The sequence below is a fragment of the Populus trichocarpa genome, chromosome 19, assembly GCF_000002775.5.
Source record: "Populus trichocarpa isolate Nisqually-1 chromosome 19, P.trichocarpa_v4.1, whole genome shotgun sequence".
NCBI lineage: Eukaryota > Viridiplantae > Streptophyta > Magnoliopsida > Malpighiales > Salicaceae > Populus > Populus trichocarpa.
In genome coordinates this window covers 11486147-11511547 of record NC_037303.2, presented here as the reverse complement: position 1 = coordinate 11511547, position 25401 = coordinate 11486147, and the positions used below count along the sequence as shown (strand labels likewise).

The 25401-nt window shown below is 34.2% G+C and overlaps 1 protein-coding gene across 7 annotated transcripts in view; it reads left to right on the top strand.

Moving 5' to 3' along the window:
• LOC7455257 (metalloendoproteinase 2-MMP) overlaps nt 1–25401 on the top strand; it is a 39226-nt gene that overhangs the window by 6862 nt on the left and 6963 nt on the right. The window contains exon 2 of one of the 7 annotated variants that reach the window (XM_052449612.1): nt 18231–18323. The exons of 3 other annotated variants lie outside the window; for them this stretch is intronic. In XM_052449612.1, coding sequence (XP_052305572.1) covers nt 18231–18323 — 93 coding nt within the window. Of the gene's footprint in view, nt 1–17965; nt 19094–25401 lie in introns of those variants that run through there. 3 more of the 7 variants (XM_002325911.4, XM_052449616.1, XM_052449617.1) reach the window with 3 other exon arrangements.

The window sequence follows — 25401 nt, the reverse complement described above, 5'->3', positions numbered from 1 at the left end:
TTTGGTCACTAGGAACCCTAACTGGTCTCAGAGATCGGGCACGGGGACTAGTTGCGTAAAGTGAAAGTATTAGCAACTCAAATACGCCCTACCTAAGGTAAGTTGTATTGTTTTATTGTCTAATATATGCTAACGTCTATATGTTGGTCTGTCTATAGTTTAAGAAAAGTCATCCTCGGTAAGCATATCTTTATCTTATCGGGTAAAACCTAACCGTTCTAACGTTAATAAAAAGAAATATCTTTTTAATATTGGGAATACGTTGTATGTATAAATTTGTAATCCCAGATACTAAAAGAAAACAAAATGATTTTTTTGAAATTTTTTGGAATATTGACCAAGTTCTCGTGGCTTTAATAAGCTGGTTATTAAAGCTAAAATACATGCTAACACATATTTTTGATTTTTTGTCGTATGAAAATACGATATGATTTTTTGTCGTATTAAGACTTGGTCATATGCATGAAAACAAGATATTTTTTTTATTTTTTGCAACGTTTCGATGAAAACCAGATTCGTATCCTTATGATATTAAAATACAAACCGATACTAATCAAAATGGACAGAAAAATATGCAGAAAAATCACAAATTTTCGAAATGATTTTTTTTAAAAAAAAAATTTGGACTGAGCCGGACTCGACCCACTCATTTTGAGTTGGGCCGAACTTGTCTGGCCTAGTGAAAAATGGAGGACTCTTTACTGTTCATGCAAAATAGTGGAGCAGCCGAGGACGACGAAGAAGAAGAAGTTGACCTGGCAGTGGTGGCGGTGCTGGTGTTGACTGTGGCAAGCGGTGGCAGTGTTGAGGAAGAATGGCGCAGAGGACGGATGATTCCAAACGGTGGTTCTTCTTCGTTTTTCTCTCTGTTTTCCAGTGTTTTCTTCTTCTCCTTGTTTTTGTTCTCCCGCTTCTACGTTTCTTCTTCGGTCTCTAACGATGGTGGAGCTGTTGTTGATGGCGGTGTTGTTGGCGCTAACGGTGGCGGACTGGGGAGCTGAGGGTGGTTGGTGGTTCTTTTTTCTGTGTTTTCCTTGCCCTCTGTTTCTGCCCTCCCTCTTGTTCTTTCTCCTTTTCTCTATTTTGTTTCGGTTTCTCCTCTGTTTCTGCTGGTGGTGGAGCTGTTGTCGACAGTGGCTCTAGGCGATTCTCGTTTTGGGTTGGGCCAGACTTGTCTGGCCTAGTGAACAATGGAGGACTCTCCACTGTTCATACAGAACAGTGGAGTAGCCGAGGACGATGAAGGAGAAGAAGCTGACCTGGCAGTGGTGGCGGTGCTGGTGTTGACTGTGGCAAGTGGTGACAGTGTTGAGGAAGAATCGTGCAGCGGATGGAGGATTCTAGACGGTGGTTCTTCTTTGTTTTTCTCTCTGTTTTCCTATGTTTTCCTTTTCTCCTTGTTTCTATTCTCCTGCTTCTACATTTCTTCTTCGGTCTCTGACGATGGTGGAGCTACTGTCGATGGCGTTGTTATTGGCGCTAACGGTGGCAGACTGGGGAGCTGAGGGTGGTTGGTGGTTCTTTTTTCTGTGTTTTCCTTGCCCTTTGTTTCTGCCCTCCCTCCTGTTCTTTCTCCTTTTCTCTGTTTTGTTTCGGTTTCTCCTCTGTTTCTGCTGGTGGTGGAGCTTGTAACAACCCGACTTTTCAAGCCCAAAACAACAGTAAATTTTTATTTTTTTTGTACTTGACACACATCGTGTTGGTAATCGACGAACATGTTCCCTTCACATCATCAATATACAATCCATACATCAACAACAATCAACATTTTCAGTTAAAAGTGAATCTTACATAAACTCATAATATTATGTTTGCATGATTATAAGTTCGCATTTAAAATATACATGTATAGATATGAGTTTGTATTCTATCCTACAAATAGTCATCATGAATTTAATCTAAAATGATCTAATAATAGTTATACATTCAGTACATTGATTCATATAAAATACATCATGATTTAGAATGCAACTACATGATTCCTTGCAAAAGTAGGTTCCCGTGTATTGCGTTTTCTAGGCACCTTGTTGGTATGACGTCCCTACTGCAGTACAAAACATTTACAAGAATGCAATTACTTAATAATAATAATAAGAAGAAAATGGTCTGGCAATTTAATGAAGCATTAACATTATCTCATGTTTGAAGCGTGACATTTGTAGTTCCTTCATGTTCTTGGTATACACAACTTGCAGTACATATATATGCACCAATTCTTACAATCAACCATAATCTTAAATTTAAATCCAGCCATTCTTTTAAGACATCATTTGTCGAGGTTAACTGTTCACTCACCCCGGCCATCCCCTTCGAATGCCATCAGCCAAAGCTAATCAACCATTTGTCCCGGTCGTCCATTCGGATGCCATTAGCCAAAACTAATCATTCAATTTTCCCCGTCATCCATTCGGATGCCATTAGCCAAAGCTAATCAATTGTTTGTCCCAGTCATCCTTTCAGATGCAATTAGCCAAAGCTAATTATTCATTTGTCCCGGCCATCCCTTCGGATGCAATTAGCTAAAGCTAATCATTCGTTTGTCCCAGTCATCCCATCGAATGCCATTAGCCAAAGCTAATCATTCATTTGTTTAGCCAAAGCTAATCATTCGTTTGTCCCGGCCATCCTATCGGATGCCATTAGCCAAAGCTAATCACTCGTTTGTCCCGGTCATCCCTTCGAATGCCATTAGCCGAAGCTAATAAATTGTTTACATTTAAGCATTTGACAATCTGGTATATGAATTAACACAATACAGTAATATTCATGATAAAGTATTTTCATTATTCAACATTATTTAAAAGGAAGGTGAAAGTCACCTACCTGCAGTAGAAGCTCTACTTGTGCTCCCATGTTGCTGCTGTTGCACCACACAGGTGGTCCTTCCTATAGTCACAAACTCATCTCATAAATTTTCCTCATTCAAGGATATGTTTTATAATAATCATATCAATAGCTAATAAATCTTTCTTTCAATCATTTCTTTCTTTATATCTCATGTTTTTCTCATTACACCCATTAATGTTGTCATCCTTTATCCAACCATAGTTATCATTCCTTCAGTCCAATATTACAGAGAATCCATAATCATCCATTACTCATATGTTACTTTTTATGCATGTTCATTTCCTCATAATAACATACATACATATATCATGTATATTTTTAGAGTTAGTATCTCAATGTGCAAGTGTTCGTATGACTCAATTCTTTTATATAGTATTCACGTCAAAGTTTATTATTACTGTCTAACTTTGAACTGTTACTGTCAAATTTCCAATTGTTACTATCTAACTGTTACTGTCTAGATATTGAACTGTTATTGTCCAACTGTCATTGTCTGAACACTCATCATATTTTTAACTATATCTAAAGTTATAGAACTCTGTTTCAAGCGAGATTAGTCTCGTTGGAAAGCTAATACACGAGGCTACAAGTTCTCTGAGTAAGGAGAACCCAGTTCTGCCTCTGAAATAGTCAAAATTGCTCATCAACAAACACTACCCTACAGGGTCTATCAGGACCCAATCTCAGTTGATGACCCATAGCTAGGGTTCTACAGCTCCATATTGAGCAAGACCAATTTTTCTTAGTTAGCTAACATCCAAAACTACAATTACTATGAAGAAACTTGATCCTAATTCTCTCATCCTCCTACTCAAATTCTCTTTAAAAGTCAGGAGACGAATCTGTCAAGATTCATCAACCTTTCCATTTACACACAACATCCATAATTTAACTTTTTCTCTTTTATCTCAACCCCTGGCCATATCACATATCATTTAAGAGTGTCAAAAAAATATCTTTTTAAGAGCCAATTTACCTTATTTATTTCAATCTTCCCTCTTAACATCAAAATAAAACATTCTTATCGATTTTACAAACTTTCCGAACAATATTCTTCTAAACACAATCCTTGAAAACAGTTTCAATCAACCATAAATAACAAACGAATAATATTCCAAACAATCCATACTGTCAAGTTATAATGCATTATTATGAGTATAACATATCCAAATATTAACTTCATCAAATGGTGCGATTTCTAGAAATATGGGTTTAACCGAACTGACTTCAAACTTGCAGACCTACTGTGTGAGATGCACAACTTCTATACCGAATGTTTGTTTCAGATCTCCACCGTTCAGAGTCTAGACAGAATCAGGAAGAACAACATATCCAAATTATAGCCTAATCCAACAGTGGCCGAAGGAGAAAACAGACAGCAAAGAAGATTGTCCAGAAGTGTATTTTCCCAGATATTTCCCCCCTCGATATCTCTCAACCGGAGACTCATATAGAAAATCCCTATAGTGAAAATGTACATGACATGGATGAGAATAATATATCTGAATATCGTTCTGATCCAACGGTGGAAGGTGGAGTTATAGCTGTCGGATGTTCTGCCATCAATATGTCTTCTGTCCAGCCTCTCTCTAAACTCTCTCTTACTCTTGTCAGTTCCTCCAAGAGAGAAAATAGAATGATATTTATAGTTCTAACATCTTGTTAATTGCACATTTATCCCCACCCCTTTTTATCATTTGTACATAAACTCCCAACCTTCTGTTATTTGAATATTGACCTCTCTTGATTTTACATATTCATTTTGTCCTCACAAATGTTTTTCTTTTCAATAATTTAGTACTATATTGACTTTTCATTTCATTAATTTCACTATTTTTATCTTGATTTAGGTTTCTTTAATTTAATTTAACCCCTTTTACTATTGGTTAAATTTCTCATCTTTTAAATACCCAGAAAAATTATAACCGGGGGTTTACAGAGCTGCTGTCGACAGTGGCTCAAGGCGGTTCTCATGGCGGCAATATTGAAGAAGGCAGACGGTGGAGGTTCTTCTCTCTTCTACTCTATTTTCTCTCTTTTCTCGTCTCTATATCTCAAAACAATTCCTCTCTGTTTTTCAATCTTCCCTCTCGTCATTAGTATTGTTTTAACATGAAGATTTCATCAATTATTTATTATTATCAACTATAATCCTACTCAACAACATCATTAGTATTGTTAAACAAATTGTTGAATTAAATAAAACTTATTTGGAAGAATTATAAATATTTTGTGTCTCTTCGTTTTTTCATTTTAATCATATGTATCTATTTATATAGGTTTCGAGTGATTTTAACACATTCAACTTTTTTAAACTTTCGATGTTAACAATTAATGAGCACATTTGGGTTTCGTCAATTATACTGAAATCAAATCACAATTGCAATCGGGTCAAGTGCAATATTTAAATATAGAAATTTAGATTAATTGATCTAATTCACTAAAATATTTCATGTGTTACTTCAGTAGTAACTAATGAATACTAATTTTTATTTTACAGAGAAAAATAGATATCAAGAGGAGATATAAATCAAAACACTTATTTCTAAAGTGGAGATATTCATTTTTTAAGAATGATTTTCTCTTTAATCTCTATCTTGAAGATGGGCCCTAATTCCCTATCAAATTCTATAAAAGATATTAAAATTTGATTCCATAATTTTTTAATATAATTTGATGAGAGGGAAGGGGGACTTCTCTAAAGATTATCCTCTTAGTTTCCAAAGGTAATATCTTTTGCTATTTTTTAATTTTATATTCAATTGACAAAGACAAATTATTTCATAGTATGAAGGGAGTTTCTACATTAGATTTTGAAACCAATTCAAAGTACACCATAATTCTCATAAAAAGAATGAAAGCACTAGCTATTCACACTCCAATTGTTATTTTTATCCATTTTAAATTTGTTGAGTGATAAAACTTACCTTCTTTGAGTTTTTTTATTTATATTTATATTTCATAATAATATAACATCATAACTATCTATTAAATTTTTTTATTAAAATATATTTTCAATAAAGTAAAAATCGTTAATATGTTAAATAAATTCATTCATTGTCATGAAATAAATTGGCCGTAAAATATTCTTTTTAATAAAAAGAATTAATGATGATATATAAAATGATGAGATGTAATAATCTATTTTGCAATAAAATATCAATAAAATCATATATAAAGAATCAGAATTTAAGCAACAAGGCCAAATTCAATTATAAGTTTAATGTACACTTCAATTTTTTGTTAGGTTCGGAATTTCTTTTATTTGTAGATATCCTTAGCTTTCACTTCAAGAGAAAATATAAAGATTGAAGAAGTTTAATAACAATAAAATCTTTATGGAGTGGGAATAGATCCAAAAGTTTCTTAATCATAGGAAATATAATTACCGAGCCTTAATGCTGACTGAAAGATGCATCACCCTGAATCGGAGGGCAAACCATTTGGTTCGTGGTGGAATGGACAAACGATAATGAAGCTGAATACGATATTGCATTTGATGGTAGCCTCTCGTTTCTTATTGTGTTCCAAATGAAATTTGGGCAAGTTTTGAAAAAAAAAAGTTTTAAATTTTTTTTATATATTTTGATTTATTGATATCAAAAATAATTTTTTAAAAATAAAAAATATTGTTTTAATGTATATCCAAGTTAAACAGTGTCTGATGCCAGATTATATTTGTATTTCCTATATATCCATCCTGCAAATACTTAAATTGAAAGTTGCACGCACAACACAATAATACGAGTTTACATAACAATAATAAAATAAATACTTCTTTGTAGATAATTTCATCAATAAATATTATATTATAATTTATGGCATTACAGTTCCATGTTTTGATAATTAGTCAGAATTGTCTTCTTCTTCTTTAATTGACTCGTCGCCAGCTCCATCATAATCTTCTACGTTGATATCATTGTTACCATCATCTTCATGGACTTGTGCTTGTCCGTTGGAGCTGAGAACAACATTTAACTCCTCAACGTCAATATTAACAAAAATATTATTGAAGACGTGAAAATTTAAATTTTCTTATAAGTCAATCGATAGAGCAACTCGATATAGTTCAACTAACTCACTAACTTGAAAAACATCATCTCCCATATTTGAGTCATCGTTCTCATCTTAAACAACCTCGACACGACCCCTGAGTTTGGTTTTCAATACGGATAATCAATCAACTCTTGAATAATCTTTTCTGAAGAAGGGGTGTATGTGTAATAAACTTACTAACATTGCTTAGCAAAAACAAAGAAATTGTTGACATTGCGGAGTCTAGCTTTTGAGTTAATTTCGACTAAACCATGATGGGGATTTACTCTGATTCCTTAGTCAGCGGTGTCATATCAATAACATTTGAATAAAAATACTCTATTATGCTTGCTATGATATTGCAATTCAATTATCTCTTTTAATTTCTTATAATAGTCAACTTCAAACTCACTAAAAGTCGATCTCTTAACATAAATCTCATTGTCATATGTATTTCTACCCTGCCTATATTCTTTAATATAAAACACGTATCAATTGACAAAATACATGTTGTAGCACTTCACCTATCTTTCAAGACCTAAACTTAGTAAAGACAATGTAGCACTAGCATTCCCTTCCAATTTATAAACGTGGTACATCAAGTACAACAGTGAATAGTGAACGAGAATTTTATAACGAAATTAAGTATCATGATTGATAATGAGTTTGTGATAGTACTTACATGTTTTTTGAACCACGTGGTAAATTATTCATCTTGTAATCGAAAGATTTGAGATTCAATCTATTGTGAGTTATTAGACAGTAAATATTAACGATGTTGCCTACGAGGTATTTAACAATGTATAAGTTTGTGATATTACAAGAGATAAATAGTCTATTAATAACAAAGTTGAGTATTCTACTTATTGAATAAAAGGTCTCAGTTCATCGTAGTTAAATAGCATATAATTATATATTTATCTGAATTCTATTTCAGATAAATATCTTCCCCTAACAACACTTTTTAGTGCGGGTCGTTCAGAATTTGAGAATATTGACAAGTTCCCACTTAAAGGCACTTCACCACCATCATCATACCTTGAAACGTGATTGATTCTTGTTCTTAAATGAGGCTCAAAATAGTAGGAGATAAATTTTGAGATCTCATCAACAATATAGGCCTCACATATTGAAATTTCAACATACACTTTGTTTTTAACCTTTTTTTAAAGGTTAAAAAGGTACTTGCATGGAATTAAACGAATGTTTTCAATTAACAAAAACAATGAAAATACTTTTTTAATTGCATTGCATGTGTAATCTCTAACCTCTCAAATGGATACATCTATCTATACTGAATTAAGCCTCCAATTTTTTCCTTATATGGTAAATGTATGGGTAGATGCTCCATCGAGTCAAAAAATGATGGAGGGAATATCATCTCAAGTTTACATATTGTCTAGACGATATTCATTTCAAGCTTCTCAATGTGTTGTGCCTGCAACTTGTTGGAACATATATCTCTAAAGAAATAATTGATCTCCGTGAGTGCATCTCATATCCCATTTGACAATAAAATACGATAAGCTAATGGAATTAATGTTTGCATAAACACGTGGTAGTCATGGCTCTTAATTCCATACAATTTGCAATCCTCTAAATTAACAAACTTTGATATGTTCGAGGCATGTCCATCGGGAAAACACAAACTCTTAAGCCATTGATAGACTAATAGTTGTGTATTCTTGTCTAAAGCGAAGCTTGCTTTGGGTCTTACAACCCATGACCCAGCATAAACCAACTACATATTTTTACGGTTACATAACAAAGCTATATTCAATATAGCCTTGATGTTATCCTTTGTCTTCCCCTTCACGTCCATGACCGTATTGAAAATATTCTCAAACACGTTCTTTTCTATGTGCATGACATCAAGGTTGTGGCGGAGGAGATTGGTCTTTTAATAAAAAAGCTTCTATAAAATACTTTGTTTTACCCAATTGTAGGTCAAACCAAAACTCGAAAACTTCTGCTTACAGGATTGAAAACCAAACACAATATCACCGTACTCTGACACCACGTCATATAATTCTTCACCAGAAACACACGGGGGTGGAACATCCTTTTCAACTCTGTCAATAATAAAATCCTTTCTGTTCTTTCTATACCTGTGATCCGTTGGCAAAAAAACATCGGTGGCAGTCAAAAAAAGACATTTTATCGTTGTTTGTTAGCGTGAATGCCTAGTAATTTTTTGTGCAGTATGGACATGCTAGTTTTCCATACGTGCTCGAACCAGAAACCATTCCATAAGCTGGAAAATCATTGATAGTCCACATTAAAGCTGCCTTCATAAGAAAATTTTGTTTTATCGATACATCATAACTCAAAGCCCCGAAGGACCACAACTACGTCAACTCATCAATCAATAGTTGAAGACAAAAAATCTATATTCCTGGTGGCAAGTATGAATATAGATAAAAACATGAACTCCTACCTCATACATATCCCTCGTGGCAAGTTGTAAATCGTGAGTATAACCGGTCAACAAGAAAAAGGAGTAGCAAATGATTCGGATGGATTGATTCTGTCTATACCTAACTCAAAACGCACATTCCTTGATTCAACTGAAAAGTAAAGATGCACATTATTAAAGTGTTTCCATGCTTCATCATTGGAAAGGTGTGTCATCACTTCATCCATCGTATTATGTGATTGGTGTCATGTCATGTGCTCAGCAGTATTTAGTGACATGAATAACCTCTGTAATCTTGATGTGATTGACAAGTATCTAAGTTTTTTTTGTGCAACAAGAATCTTTCCCCTACTAGTTCTGGGTTTATAACGGGAATGCCCACATGTCCTGCACTTGGTTAGCTCAGTACTTTCAAGGTAGTATAGCATGCAAAAGTTTGGACACATGTTAATTTTCTGGTATCCTAGACCAAGGGGTTTCATCATAGACTTAGCAGCATAGAAATTTTCTTTTGGCCTCTTCCCTTCAGGTAAAATACTTCTCGCACATTTGACAATTCTGTCATAACCTGCCTTATCAACCGATAATCCAATTTTATGGTAAACACGTGTGCAACACCGATAATTTACAGTGATTTGTGCAGCCATCCCATAATGGCTCGTCAGAATCTTTCAAAAGATCAAAAAAATCTGGCAATGTCTGCATTAGGTTTTTCATCTACAATTGGACATTAACCATCATGACCTTGATTCATTATAATCGTTTCCATAACCATAGTCTTAAAAAGGATTGTTGTTGTCATTTAAAACTCCATGCACGTTGCTAGCACTAGAAGTTGACTCAACCATCCTATCTACCATGGTCTCGTGAGGAACAAATGGTTCTTCGTGTGCATACCAACACAAGTATTCCTCCATTAACCCTTTGTGTAGAAGATGTATCATTACATCATCTGAATCGAGAAACTTTTTATTTTTACACCTCTTGCATGAACACCTAATACTGCCTCCACTAATATTTCTCATATTAGATGTTACATAATTAATAAAACCCTAAAACCCATTAAAATAATCCATCCTCCGCAATCCTTGGGGTGAATCTCGATACATTCATGAACGATCATCCATGACGTCCATCGAACTTATATCAAATAATGATGACAACATGTATTAATTAACTATGTTAACTAAATAAATTTGCAAAAATATTGGTTTAACTCAAGATTATTCAACCTACTTTAATACTTCTCTTAATTCATTATAAATTATCTATGTAGATACAAATTTGTACACGTTAACAAAAATTACAACTCGACAATAAAATTAAAAAAATATAAAATAGAGTCGTTAAACAAGTCATTAGTTATTTTATTACAACACACCTAAGTCGATAATTTGATATAAGTTTCAACAATTTGCAAACAAATATAATTTTACAGAACCTAAAATAAACCATAACATGTACAAATTCATAAATCCATATAACAAGTTTGTTTGAGAAAAAATAATAAAACAAGTAAACATTCAAACAAAATACATATACTACAAAAATATGCAATAAAAAAGGATAGATTTGCTTACTTAAGATGAAAAATCCCCAATAAAATTTCAACCGGAACACGAATGCTGTCAAATAGAGTGTTGTTGTAACTGAAAAATTACGGAAGAATGAGTTGTATTGAGATGAGAGGGGATATGGTGGGGGGGCTGCTTTGAAAAAAAGAGAAATAGGGGAGGGGGAGAGCTGGGTCAAGCGTCAAGTCATATATTAAATATTACCGATGGATTTACCGATAAAATTATTTCGTCTATCAATCCGTCGACATTTATATCGGTATAAGTGACACGTCACTGTACGACTTGTCTGTTTGAATTCAACTGTAATTCCATCGGTAAAAGCATCTATAAAAACTTACACATTATCGTACTGTTTGGTTTTTTTAATTCCTTTTATTCTAACTGGGATTCCCTCGGTATATACCGATGATATATTTCCGTCAGTATTTATCAACAGAGTTAGCACTTGAAAAAATTTGATCGGTAAATATCACCACAAAATACTGATGTATTTTTTCCGTTGGTGTTTCTATTTGTATTCATTGATTTTCTGATAGTGTAAAAAAAATAAGAAGACCCTGAATCACTCTTAAAGTACTAGAACCTAAGCTCTAGAATAAAGTAAAAACAAGGCAAGATCATGTTAAGGAAGATGAAAAAACTATGGAGAAAAAGAAAAAAAAACTATTGCAAGTTATACAAAACATCTCTTCTTCAACTCCTTATTATACCGATTTTTAGAACAAAAACTAATATGGAATTAACTCTAATAATTACCAAAATTACTTCTTGCTATTTTACCTAAATTACCTACCATAAAAAGAATAAAAAACCGAACAGTTTTTTTCCTTAAAAACCATATATTTTTATTTTTGAAAATAAACTATTCAAATTATTTATTTAAGGGTTGGCAAAAATTAAATTTTTATGGGTCAAAAAATTATTTTATAACAAGCCCAAGCCCCAAGCTTGAGCTCGATGTCGAGTCAAGCTTAGCGAGCGCGTGTGAATTATGCCCTAAGCCCACTTAGATTAGGGCATTTCCCATCTAAAAACTTTGGTGTTCTTTGTGCCCAATGTGAGATTGAGTGCTTTTAATTTTTAAAAAAATATGTTAATTAAGAGTTATTTAAAATTAATTTATTATTTATTCATAATTTATTTTAGACAAGTTAATATTTTATGTAAAAATACTTTTGTCAGAAAAATAATTTTCAATCATCTTAAATTTAAAAATAAGTGTACTCTACTTTTAATTTCTTAACGCCAAGTTTTCTAAGACAAATTTCTAACAAGAAAGAATGATCCGGAATCGAAGGTCAAACCATTTCGTCCGTAATAAAAAAGGTAAACAGGACAAACGATAATGAAACTGAAGACGATATTGCCTTTGATGGTAGGGCTCTCTCGGCGCCATTTACAGCCAAAACCCATAGACTTCCTGTTGCCAGACTGCATCGACAAGACATCAAGATTCGTCCGAGGATACGAGTAAACATAAGAAGTCTGAATACCAAATCCCATACACATGCTGATGACCATGAATCATTATTTACCCTTACATCATTGGGTCCAAACTGCTGGCTCAAAAGATCAAACAAAAAATTTGATGCAAGGAAAGATGGAGATGGAGATGGAGATGGAATTGATGCCGATATTTTCCATACCTTATAAGAGAAATCGGTATCATGAAGACGACACTTTTGCCTTGGCCCGGCGAGGATGAATACATAATACCGACGTGATGAGTTGTTTGATGCGGAGCTAGCAAAACTCCAGTTGTAACGCTGTGGACATACGATACCCATCATAAAGGAAAACCCAAGATGCTCCCATAGGATTGAATTTTCTCTAGTTGATTGGTCTTGGTATCTGCTTCTGATGAAGTCTTGCGCTTTAGAAGCAGTACTTCATCAGAAGCAGTGGCATGAGTTTTGATAGTAATATAGTGTGATTTGTTTTTAATCTCCTTTAGCTACAATTTCCTGCTGCCTCTTCATAGGCGTTCCTTGTACTATTTTGCCTATAAATAGAAAAAAAAAGAAAAAAAAAAAAAAGGATTGCTTCTGCTGTTGATAAGAAGACCGGTGCTTTAGGTTATGAAACAAAGGCCACTTACTTGATGATTATTTTGAATATACTTCCGGAAATTTAATAAAGACAAAACTATTCACATTTTTATATGAAACTATGGCTAATATAAAATCCTTTCTTTCTAATTTATTCACATGTTTTCGGCATTAATTATGCAGGTACCATATTTTTCTCTCCAAGAAATCAATACTTTGTAATTTATTTAGCATTGTTCTTTTTACGAGGAAGACATAGGATGGATTCGTGTTTATTAAGGTGTAAATATAAGAGCAAAGGACATGTTAATTTACTTTCTTTTTTACGAGGGTGAGGAAAACCACACAAGATTAAGACCTTTTCAAGATTAATAAATGGGCTGAAAATTTAGAAGTAGATTGTTGAAAAACATTGGAAATCATGAATACCCGAAGACAAATACTTTTTAGCGTAAAAGATCCTCAAATACTTAAGTTATCACAAATATAAAAGGAATAAAGCCTTTCAAGTTCGTGTAGTATATATGTTTGCTAAATTTAAAGGAGATGTGAAAGTGTGGTTGAGGTTGCTTTTTAAATTGTTTTTCGTTTGGAAATTCATTAAAATAATATATTTTTGTATTTGTTTTTAATTTATTTTTGACACCAGCACATCAAAACGATTTAAAAATACATAACAAAAATTAATTTGAAGAAAGAAATTTCAAAATTTACTAAAATTATAGTGCAAACGCAACCCCAAACAGGGTCGTAATGACATGTAGTTACGAAGAGGAAAAATATGCACTAAGAAATATGTTATTGGAACTTGCCTTACCTGGTGATTCATAGATATTTATATAGCCATAAATCATGCCAACTTGCATGAAATTAAGGATAAAGTGAGGGGAAAATAATATGAAACATACATTAGTTGCAATTACTTAGGATAACATTCTTATGGTTGGTGATTCACTATTGAGTAAAGAAATGATATCATATGGGTTATCCACTGGCTATGGGCATCCCTAACACCAATTTATGAGCCTAATTATAACAGGAGGACATGAGAGCATTTAATGCTTAATACCAACTATAGAGAGAGTGGATGCAATAATTTTGGGTCAATAATTTTGGGTTAGGCTTTTCCTATCCTAACTTGTGTTTTGGAGTTGGTTTGCTCCTCTACTCGAGTGTGTTGTCGTATTGGGTTATGTGGAAACCTTATGTTTAATCTAAAGACTAGTATGTTATGGTGTAGTTAAGTCAATTAGACTTCTTAAGGTTTGACCCATCCTTTTTTAGTCCAATAAAGTGATGGGTCATATCATATACCTAGACCTAAAGAGATGACTTAATCAATCCAATAAAGTAATTAATCGGCAGTTTAAGGCCATTAAATGTTCTAGTGGCACAAGAAGCTAAAGATAATTGAGCTTCATTAATGAGCCAAGGCTTATATAAGAACATAAACTACCATTCACTTATTCTACCATGTAAACCATAAGTTAAACCCAAATTTGTCATCAAACCACCAAAAAAGTCATCATAAAAACCACTTTCTTCACTTTATAGCAATTACAAAGTTGTTTTGAAAGAGATTTAAGCAATAAAAAACACTATTTAAAGGAGTTCCAATCCATCTTGATGGGTGTTTGCTTTGGTTTTTCTAGAATCAAAAGAATAAAAATTGTGTATGGTCAATAACTTTTCCTCAAAAGATAGGTCTTGTCAAAACAAGCTTTAGTGGACCACTTTCAGTACGGTGGATCCTTCACACTTCTACTTTCTTCCCCAATAAACTTATCATGCCAACAACATCATCCTCTTCCTCCTTCTCTATTTGTAAAGGATCAAAAGTCATCAATTATATCACCTTCTGCTAAAACTCCTCACATCCCTCAATATTATGTCCCATCGCTTTGTGGAACCTACCAAAACCATCATCCTTTTTTGGACCTGATCCATTTTTCGCTGGAAAATACTAGAATTACAACAACATGTCATATAGCCTATCCATGTTTACCCTTAAAACTTGTTTTTTCTTCCCTTCATACTCCACAATGTTTACTCCTCCACTACTAGAAGCATGATTGGGCAAAGGATTGAAATTGACGTTGGGGTATCTTTAAAAGTTATTCACCCTGCTTTGAATAATTGCAAGAGCTTCTTCTTGAATGTTGAGCAAGTGTATGATGTGGCTAGGATTTCTAGCATGGTACTCGTAGGTCAATTCTAACTTATACATTTCCCCTAGGGGCATTGGTAAAGGTGGGAGTTGTTCTTGGTTTCTTCGGTATGTTCTTTTTGGGTTGTTTTCAGTTTGGTTTTTTGATGGGTTGGTAGGCTGGTTTACTATAAAAGACTTTGCAAAGCTGATATTGTGTACTTTAGGGGACAAGGCTTAATAGGTTTGGATGTGATAGCTTTGGGTTTGGAAATCATTTTTACCCTTGTACCTTTTTTCTATATTGCTTACCTCAACATCTTTTTTCCTCCTAGTAAACCCTTCCTTCTTAGTGGGTTCTGATATTCTATCGGCTCTTATCCCTTACTCTATTCTCGCAACAATAACCACAACATCATAAAAGTGTTGGGTAAAGCTACCCATCAGGTACTCATAGTACGGAGATTTAAAAGTATTGGCGAATAGAGTCATTATTTTTTTCCATCTATGAGCATACCCCCTCACTATTTCTTTGTTGCCCTTTTCCATCACTATTAAACTTGTCCATTCTAAAGCGATGTCAATATTGAATTTGTATTGCCTTAAGAAAGCATCAACAAGATCACTCCATTTCTTAACCCTTGTATTATCTAAAGTCATATACCAATTTAACACGAAACCAGTCAAGCTGTCTTTAAAGAAATGGATGAACAACTTGTCATTATATATGACCTCCATTATTTTGTTGTAATATGACCTCAGGTGTGTATTAGGGCATTCTAACTCCGTGTACTTGACAAATTCTGGTACTCTAAGCTCCTTAGGTATCATTACATTTAGTATTAGGCATATCTCAGCTGCTCTAACAAAGTCATAAACGTCAAATCCCTCAACAACTCTAAACCTCTCCTCCCAGGCAACCCACTTATCTTGTTTAGGGTGACCAAAAGATTTAACCCCATGGTATTCCCTTATAATTAGATCTATTATGGTCGGTATTTAAGAAGGCATAATTGGGTAAGTCATTGAATTTCTTGTTATTCCTTGTGGTCTAGTGGTAGGATTTGTTTCCAAATTTGGTGGGTCAATGATAACTAGAGCTACTAATGGGGATAACAAATTCGGATGCTGACTGGATGTCCCTTCCCCTAACTACGCTCGCAAGAGTTGGTCGAGTAAACTAGTCACCCGAGCCATGTTATTCTTAACATCATCCAGCTCTTTTTGGTAGTGAACCCTTTCGTCATTTTCCATCCTTTTACAAAGCTTAGTATTGTCGATTTTAATAGGGGGACCAATATTTCGAATACCTATTGGGCATATTTTGAAATTCATAAACACAAGTGCATATAAATGTATAATTATGCATGATGATACATGTTTGGATATGGATTAGCCAAATTTCTGAACTGATATATGCCATCATTTGGGTAAGATTTATGATCCTTTTATAATTATCGAGGCAATTTGATTTGAGCCAATTCCTAATATTTATACTCATCAATACAAAATGATGATGAGAAGATTAGGTCCAAGCCCTTTTCATTAATGTTCAGTGAAAGTTTTTACATTTGAGGATCAGTTCATTCATCATCATCTACAGGGGGAAAACAAAGCTTTTGTTTCCTATATTCCTAAGAAAAGCACTTGTTTCAGCTATACTTTGTTGATATCAGTGAAGATCTCTCCCAACTTGTTGAGCATTGAGATGAATTCTTCGAGCATGGATAGAAGCTCAGTCAATATGCTCATCCATGTTACTCATCTTTTCTAAGAGCAACATGTTGCTACTATTCAGTTGATTATTCTTGGTATCAATCATCTGATTATGGTGCTCCAACAACCTATTTTTCTCCTCTAAATGTTTTGCCCTGATTTTTCGTTATCAAGCTCTTTTTAACAAGTTGATCTTATCAATCTTGGAATTCCCAACAGCTTTTTCTTTGGCTTTTGCTTCAGCCAACTCACTTTCAAGCATCACATGTTCTTTGTATAACTGCTCATATTGTTCAATCTGGCTTTCTAATTTTTTTTGGACCCTTGAAGACATATCAGCTCTTTCTTGGCAATCATTGAAATTGGCTTTCAATGTCTCAAATTCGATGTTGGTTTGCATCCAACTTGTTCCCAATTCTCCTCGCTCTTTCTCAACTCGATTGCTAGCTAATTTTCCAACACTATGAGCAGACTACAGACTTTTCAGATCATCACCTTTGTGATATGTATCTTGTATGGTTTACATATGGAAACCCATAATCATCTATTTTTTGAGTGCTCCTTCTCAGCAGCATTATTTAAAAGAATTAAATAAAAAGATATATTAAAAGAATATACTATGTTTAATCATTCAAGACTAACAATGACAAAAAACAATTATTGAAATGATAAATAAAACTTTGATTCAATTTAGGATTAATCATTTAATAATTTAAATTTATGAGACATAAAAGAGAGATGTACTTTCTTTTTTTTATTAACATGAATGTCCGGGTCAGCTTGCGCGTACCTCGACTAATCCCACGGGCCCTGAAGTTAACGACCATGTAAGCCTCTAGTGGCCCTGAAGGGACTCGAACTCATGACCATTGGGGAGCAAACCTAAGACCTGACTAGTTAAGTTACCCCTCAAGGTTGTTAATTTTGTTGGATAATGATATCTAATAATAACCATATAAATGAAAGTTAAAAATATTTAGATAGTAATTTCATCGATTACTATGAAAGAAAATAAATAAATTAGATGCTTGAAGGACAAATGTAGTCTAAATAATTAATATTTGAAAATAAGCAATCAGAAGTAACAAAAATAAGGACAGTAGTAAATCTCAACACATATTCTGTAGTCCTAATGCAAATACAACATACTATATGTCTATAAATAGCCATCCGATACTAGAATTGAAAGCCACAACCCACGTCTGAAGCCATTCTCCGAAACAACATACAATATGGCTCCTAAACTTTCCCATCTTTTATCAGCAATCCTCGTTATAATCTTTTCTATCCAGTCCTTCAGAGGTCAGGCAAGAACTTTGAAACCCGAGCATCGGCAATCTTTTAGCAGCTTCCTTCAAGGGCTGGAGGGGATTCAGAAGGGCCAAACTGTGGAAGGGCTTATTGAGCTCAAACAATACCTCAAAAAGTTTGGGTACTACCCAAGTGATATCACTCTCACAAGCAGTGATTTTGATGACCACTTGGAGCTAGCACTCAAAACATACCAGAAATATTTTCATCTGAATGTTACTGGTAACCTTGACTCTAGTACCATACAGCAAATGATGATTCCACGATGTGGAATGCCTGATATCATCAACACAAAACCGAACAGCACTAAATCAAAACACAAGAAGGTCCACATGGTTGCTCATTATGATTTCGGGGCACAAAAGTGGCCACCTTCCAAGTATGCTCTGACCTACAGATTTGGCTCGGGTGTCCAAGTTGTTGGTTCGGACACCTTGAGGTCGGTCTGCTCAAACGCTTTCAAAACATGGGCAAAGGTTTCTCCATTCACTTTCCAGGAGGCGACTGACGGTGCATCAGCAGATATTGTAATTGCGTTCTACAGCGGCGATCATGGGGACCAGGCTCCTTTTGATGGACCAGGGAATATACTGGCTCATGCTTTTTATCCACAAGACGGCCGTCTCCATTACGATGCAGACGAGAACTGGAGCACTGACCCCGCAATGGATCAAATTGACCTGGAAACCGTTACTGTTCATGAAATAGGACATCTGCTTGGCCTTTATCATAGTAAAGATCATCCCGAAGCCATCATGTATCCAACGACAGAACGTGGAAGCAAGAAAAGAGATCTCTCCCAGGATGATATTGATGGGATACATGCTCTCTATTCCAATTAATTAATTAAACTATATGCAGTATAAGTTAAGGAATTACTAGAAAATATTCATGGCAGTTGAAAGCTGGCCTCATCTCATACTCTAAGAGTGTTTATTTTTGTGGTAAATGTTATGGTTGTGGTTTGAACAAAGTAATTTTAAAAAAATTATTTTTATTGTGGTTGGTTCATATAAAATGTGTGTTTGGTTAAAATTGTGGTTTGACTTTTTTTTGCTAAAAATCATTGCATGATATGTTTGGTTAAAATTGTGGTTAGGATTGATGTTGTATATAAAATGACTAAAAAGGACATAAATTAATTTATTATTTGTTTTAATAGGAAAAATAACATTTAGTACGAACAATAATCGGCATAAAAAATATTCATTTTTATTAAAAAAATGAATATTATTTCCCCATCAAACTTGTTGCATTGTCATCACGAACATAATCCATACGCGAAGCCCTCTAATGCCCAGGTGTTTATGATTATGGAACCACATTGGTTAAAGTATCAGTAGGAACAAAATCAGGATGGTGATCAAACTCGTTAAATGCAACATCTTGGATCGACTTCCTTCGAATGTATTTATGCAGTGTCATTGATGCGACAACAATTTGAACTTGTGTTTTGCAAGGAAATACAGGCATGTTTTGCAAGATTCTCCACCTTTTCTTCCAAACTTCAAATGTATGTTCTATTACACATCGTAACAATGAATGGACACAGTTGAATATTTCTTCCTGACTTTGCAGTTGTCCTTTTCGATGAAATTATGGAAGATGATATCTCTCACCTCTATATGGCCCCAAGTAACCGTACTCATTTGGATATCCCGAATCAAGGAGATAATACTTCCCCGCATCAAGATAATGATAGTTCAAAACTTATTTCCTATTTCAGACAAAAAATAAAATTATTCAAATTGAACAACACCCCCAATTTTTTATGTCTCAATACCTTCTAGTGGCTTCAGAAATCTTATATTTAGATTGTCAATCGCCTCAAGAAATATTCTTGTATTGTGTGCACTACCTTCCCATCCAGCCCAAACAAATGTAAATTGCATATCAAAGCTACATGTTGTCATTATATTTTGAGCAAGTACACCTTTTCTACCAATAAATGGTATTTGATTTTCTTGTGATACACAAGCATGTGCATGTGTTCCATCAATCACTCCAATACAATTCTACAAAAAAAAATTAGTTTACGAATCAATTTAAATGTACTATAAATATTTGTTTGTAACCTTTTCAATTATTTAACAACTTAGATAAAGTATTTTTCACCTTGAATTGTGGCATATACCTTGGATTCATTGCAATTTCCATTGGTGTTGTTGAGAATTCTGGATCTACTGATTTGATAAGATCAATAGCTAGCAAGCACACCGACCTAAGAACTTCGTTGAAATATCTGCTTACGGTTTCACCTGAATGTTGAAATCTCTCATGAACTTTCCTGTTTGAAGCTCCTAAAGCTAAAGTATAAAGAAACATGCTTACCTTCTCAATAACACTCATCTTTCTAGACTACTTTAGCCCATACAGTGTTCCCAAATCAACACACAAACTCTGTAATGCGTTTGCATTCATCCAAAACATGTTAACACAACGTACCCAATGCCCATTTAAAATTTCATTTAACCATCTCATTCCTGTGTTGTATGAAACCATACATGGTTCTTTGTAAATATAATTATTATAATACAAAGTCAGTGCTCCAGCTGTGCATAATAATAATTTATTGCAATCACACTCTCTAAGCGAAAACAAATCATCTTCCTCATCATCATCGTGTTTATTTGCATCGTCGTCGTCGTCGTCGTCGTCATCTGTATTGTTCCCATTACCAGCACCGCTACTACATCCAAAACCACATCCAGTACTTGTACCACCAAACCATTTGACACATACTGAACAATATTATTCATAGCATTGTCATACTCGTCATCAAATAGATCATTAAACCAATTTGCATCCATATCTACAACACAATATAATTTTCACCCATGAAATTTCCATAAATACATGTACATAGAGAATCTGTTTTGAATATTAAAATTTCATGCGACCTAAACTTAAACCAAAACAATAACTATAAAGCATTCCCAAATTATCGTAGATTTTTTAGTAATAATTAATGAATACAATATTGCATGCATCACAAGCACACTTATCAATAATGAATTTAGTTAAGTTTGCAACAATAAGAGCAATTAATTGAGGAGGAATGAGGTACATAAAATTGATTTATTATATAACCTCAAAACCGGCAACTAACCTTCTTAAAATAGTGCAATTCAAGTGGCAATGCTTGTTATATGTTGGCGGCTTAAATGAATGTGCTGCAATTGAAATTGTGCTTTAAATAGGCAATGCAAGACATGAAGAAACAAATGTACAAATGCCAGCTTTTAACAGCCATTCAAACCAACTTTACACCAACAATTCCAAACTCTCAAAGCTAACAATCAACATGTTAACAACCATTCAAACTTACAAATTCCAATATCCAATTCCAGATTGCAACAGCAAACACAACCCAAATGTTTACAGCCATTCTAACCACATTCAACACCTATAATTCCAGCTTCTAATAGGAAGCATTCTGACATATTTTTCAACCCTCCAACAGGAACCATTATCCAACAGATACAAATAAAATGCAATACATTAACATAATATACGTTTCAAATTAGAAATGTGAAAAAACAACAATGACTAATCCTGTACATTGAACCATATTATAACAACACAGCAGCAGCAGCAGCAGCAGCTCATGAAGTGCAAATCAACATAAGGATCCATATTGTGCTCTTGTAACTGCCAAAACACACAACACCAAAATATGTTCATGGATCATTACAATATGTTGACAGAATCAGTGTTATATACAATCCAACCACTCTTCACTTGAAATATGAAATTCATGTAATACTGCAAAAAAAACATATGAAAACACAATCAACTTCAATTGCTAAGAAATAGAATATAAATAAGTGTAAGTACATTATAGCAGATTTACACTTACACCAAGGTTTTATGTTTGACCTCCTCTCAAACATTAATTTCAGCCATTGAAATTTTCTTTTCTTATCTCCAATGGCTGCCCACATTTCCCTCCTACTTCTAACAAGTAAAAACTCAGTTGCAGAACAATAAAGCTTACTGCCAAAAACCACTTCCTTATTGGAGTGAAACTCCTTCATGAACTCTTCTATGCTACATCATTAAACAGTTTTACCAACGAACTAATTCTATCGGTGACAGGAATGAACTCTGTCAGTAAAAAATTACCGACGGAACACGTCCGTCGGTATAATGGTCGTCGGTAACTCCCCTTTCCGTCGCTAATTATGTCGCAAATAAAAAAAACCACCCACCAACGGTCTTACAGATGGATACACGCGCCAAAAAAAAAATTCCCGCGAGAACATTACCGACGGACTAAATCCGTCTGAATTTTCAATGGTAATTACCGACGGATAATCTGTCGGTAATTATGGCATCGGTGGTAATTGCTATGGCAACTCTCTATGAAATACCGATGGAAATTATCCGTCGATAAATCCATATGTATTTAATCACCGACGGAATATATCCGTCGGTAATTATGGCATGGGTGGTAATTGTTTGGCAACTCTCTGTGAAATACCGATGGAAATTATCCGTCGGTAAAGTCGTCGATATGTATTTAAAATATAAAAAAAATTAATTAATAGTAAAAAAGCTTAATAAACAAATAAAATTGGATTAAACATTAAAAATATAAAAATAATGTTAAATAATATTCATCCAAATATTCATAACAAATTTAATGTGTTTAAAAAACAAAATTAAACTAAAATAGCGGCGGAGCTGGAGGAGGAGGAGGAGGCCGGTTGTACCCGGGACCGTACGGCCAAAAAGGAGCTACACAAGTATCATCACCCATCTTTGATCTCATCTCCATGACTATTTGACGGAGCTCATCATAATTCGTCGAGAGTTGTTGATATTGTTGTTTCAAGGCAATGAACTCCTCAGACTGGGTGCTCGATACTAATGGAGAGCTCCCAACGGTTGAGACCCTACGAGCTGAATTATTTTTTAGCGTGAAAGATCCTCAAATACTTAAGTTATCACAAATATAAAAGGAATAAAGCCTTTCAAGTTGTGTAGTATATTTGTTTGCTAAATTTAAAGGAGATATGGAAGTGTGGTTGAGGTTGCTTTTTAAATTGTTTTTTGTTTGGAAATTCATCAAAATAATATATTTTTGTATTTTTTTAATTTATTTTTGACACTAGCACATCAAAACGATCTAAAAATACATAAAAAAATTAATTTGAAGAAAGAAATTTCAAAATTTACTAAAATTCTGGTGCAAACGCAACCCCAAATAGGGTCGTAATGATATGTAATTACGAAGAGGAAAAATATGCACTAAGAAATATGTTATTGGAACTTGCCTTACCCGGTGATTCATGGATATTTATATAGCCATAAATCATGCCAACTTGCATGGAATTAAGGATAAAGTGAGGGGAAAATAATATGAAACCTACATTAGTTGTAATTACTTAGGATAACATTCTTGTGGTTGGTGATTCACTATTGAGTAAAGAAATGATATCATATGGGTTATCCACTGGCTATGGGCATCCCTAACACCAATCTATGAGCCTAATTATAATAGGAGGACATGAGAGCATTTAACGCTTGATATCAACTATAGAGAGAGTGGATAGAATAATTTTGGGTTACGCCCTTCCTATTCTAACTTGTGTTTTGGAGTTGGTTTGTCCCTCTACTCGAGTGTGTTATTATGTTAGGCTATGTGGAAACCTTAGGTTTAATCTGAAGACTAGTATGTTATGGGGTAGTTAAGTCAATTAGACTTCTTAAGGTTTGACCTATCCTTTTTTAGTCCAATAAAGTGATGGGTCATATCATATACCTAGACCTAAAGAGATGACTTAATCAATCAAATAAAGTTATTAACCAGCAGTTTAAGGCCATTATATGTTCAAATAGTGGCATAAAAAGCTAAAGATAATTGAGCTTCATTAATGAGCCAAGGCTTATATAAGAACATAAACTACCCTTCACTTATTCTACCATGTACACCATACATTAGACCCAAATTTTTCATCAAACCACTAAAAAAACCATCATAAAAACCATTTTCTTCACTTTATAGCCATTACAAAGTTGTTTTGAAAGAGATTTAAGCAATAAAAAACACTATTTAAAGGAGTTTCAATCCATCTTGATGGGTGTTTGCTTTGGTTTTTCTAGAATCAGAAGAATAAAAAATGTGTATGGTCAACAACTTTTCCTCAAAAGGTAGCTCTTGTCAAAACAAGTTTTAGTGGACCACTCTCAGTACGGTGGATCCTACACACTTCTACTTTCTTCCCTAATAAACTTATCATGCCCACACATCATCCTCTTCCTCCTTCTTTATTTGTAAAGGATCAAAAGTTATCAATTATATCACCTTCTGCTAAAACTCCTCACATCCCTCAATGTTATGTCCCATCGCTTTGTGGAACCTACCAAAACCATCATCCTTTTTTGGACCTGATCCATTTTTTACTGGAAAATACTCGGCTTACAACAACATGTCTTATAGCTTATCCATGTTTACCCTTAAAACTTGCTTTTTCTTCCCTTCATACTCCACAATGTTTACTCCTCCACTACTAGAAGCATGATTGGGTAAAGGGTTGAAATTGATGTTGGGGTATCTTTAAAAGTTATTCACCCTGCCTTGAATAATTGCAAGAGCTTCTTCTTAAATGCTGAGCAAGTGTATGATGTGGCTAAGATTTCTAGCATGGTAGTGATAGGTCAATTCTGACTTATACCAACTTGGAAAGGGAGGTTTAAATGGTGGAAAAGGAAGAGGGGTCACATGACCTATACTTAACCGTTTTGCATACATTTTCCCTAGAGGTATTGGTAAAGGTGGGAGTTGTTCTTGGTTTCTTTGGTATGTTCTTTTTGGGTTGTTTTCAGTTTGGTTTTTTTATGGGTTGGTAGGCTGATTTACTATAAAAGACTTGGCAAAGCTGATATTGTGTACTTTAAGAGACAAGGCTTAATAGGTTTGGATGTGATAGCTTTGGGTTTGGAAATCCTTTTTACCCATGTACCCTTCTTCTATATTGCTTACCTCAACATCTTTTTTCCTCCTAGTAAACCCTTCCTTCTTAGTGGGTTCTGATATTCTGTCGGCTCTTATCCCTTACTTTATTCTCCCAATAATAACCATGACATCATAAAAGTGTTGGGTAAAGCTACCCATCAGGTACTCATAGTATGGAGATTTGAAAGTATTGGCGACTAAAGTCACCATTTCTTTTTCTAACAAAGACAATTATACATGCATTGCCTTGTTTTTCCATCTATAAGCATACCCCCTCACTATTTCTTTATTGCCCTTCTCCATCACTATTAAACTTGTCCAGTCTAAAATGATATCAATATTGA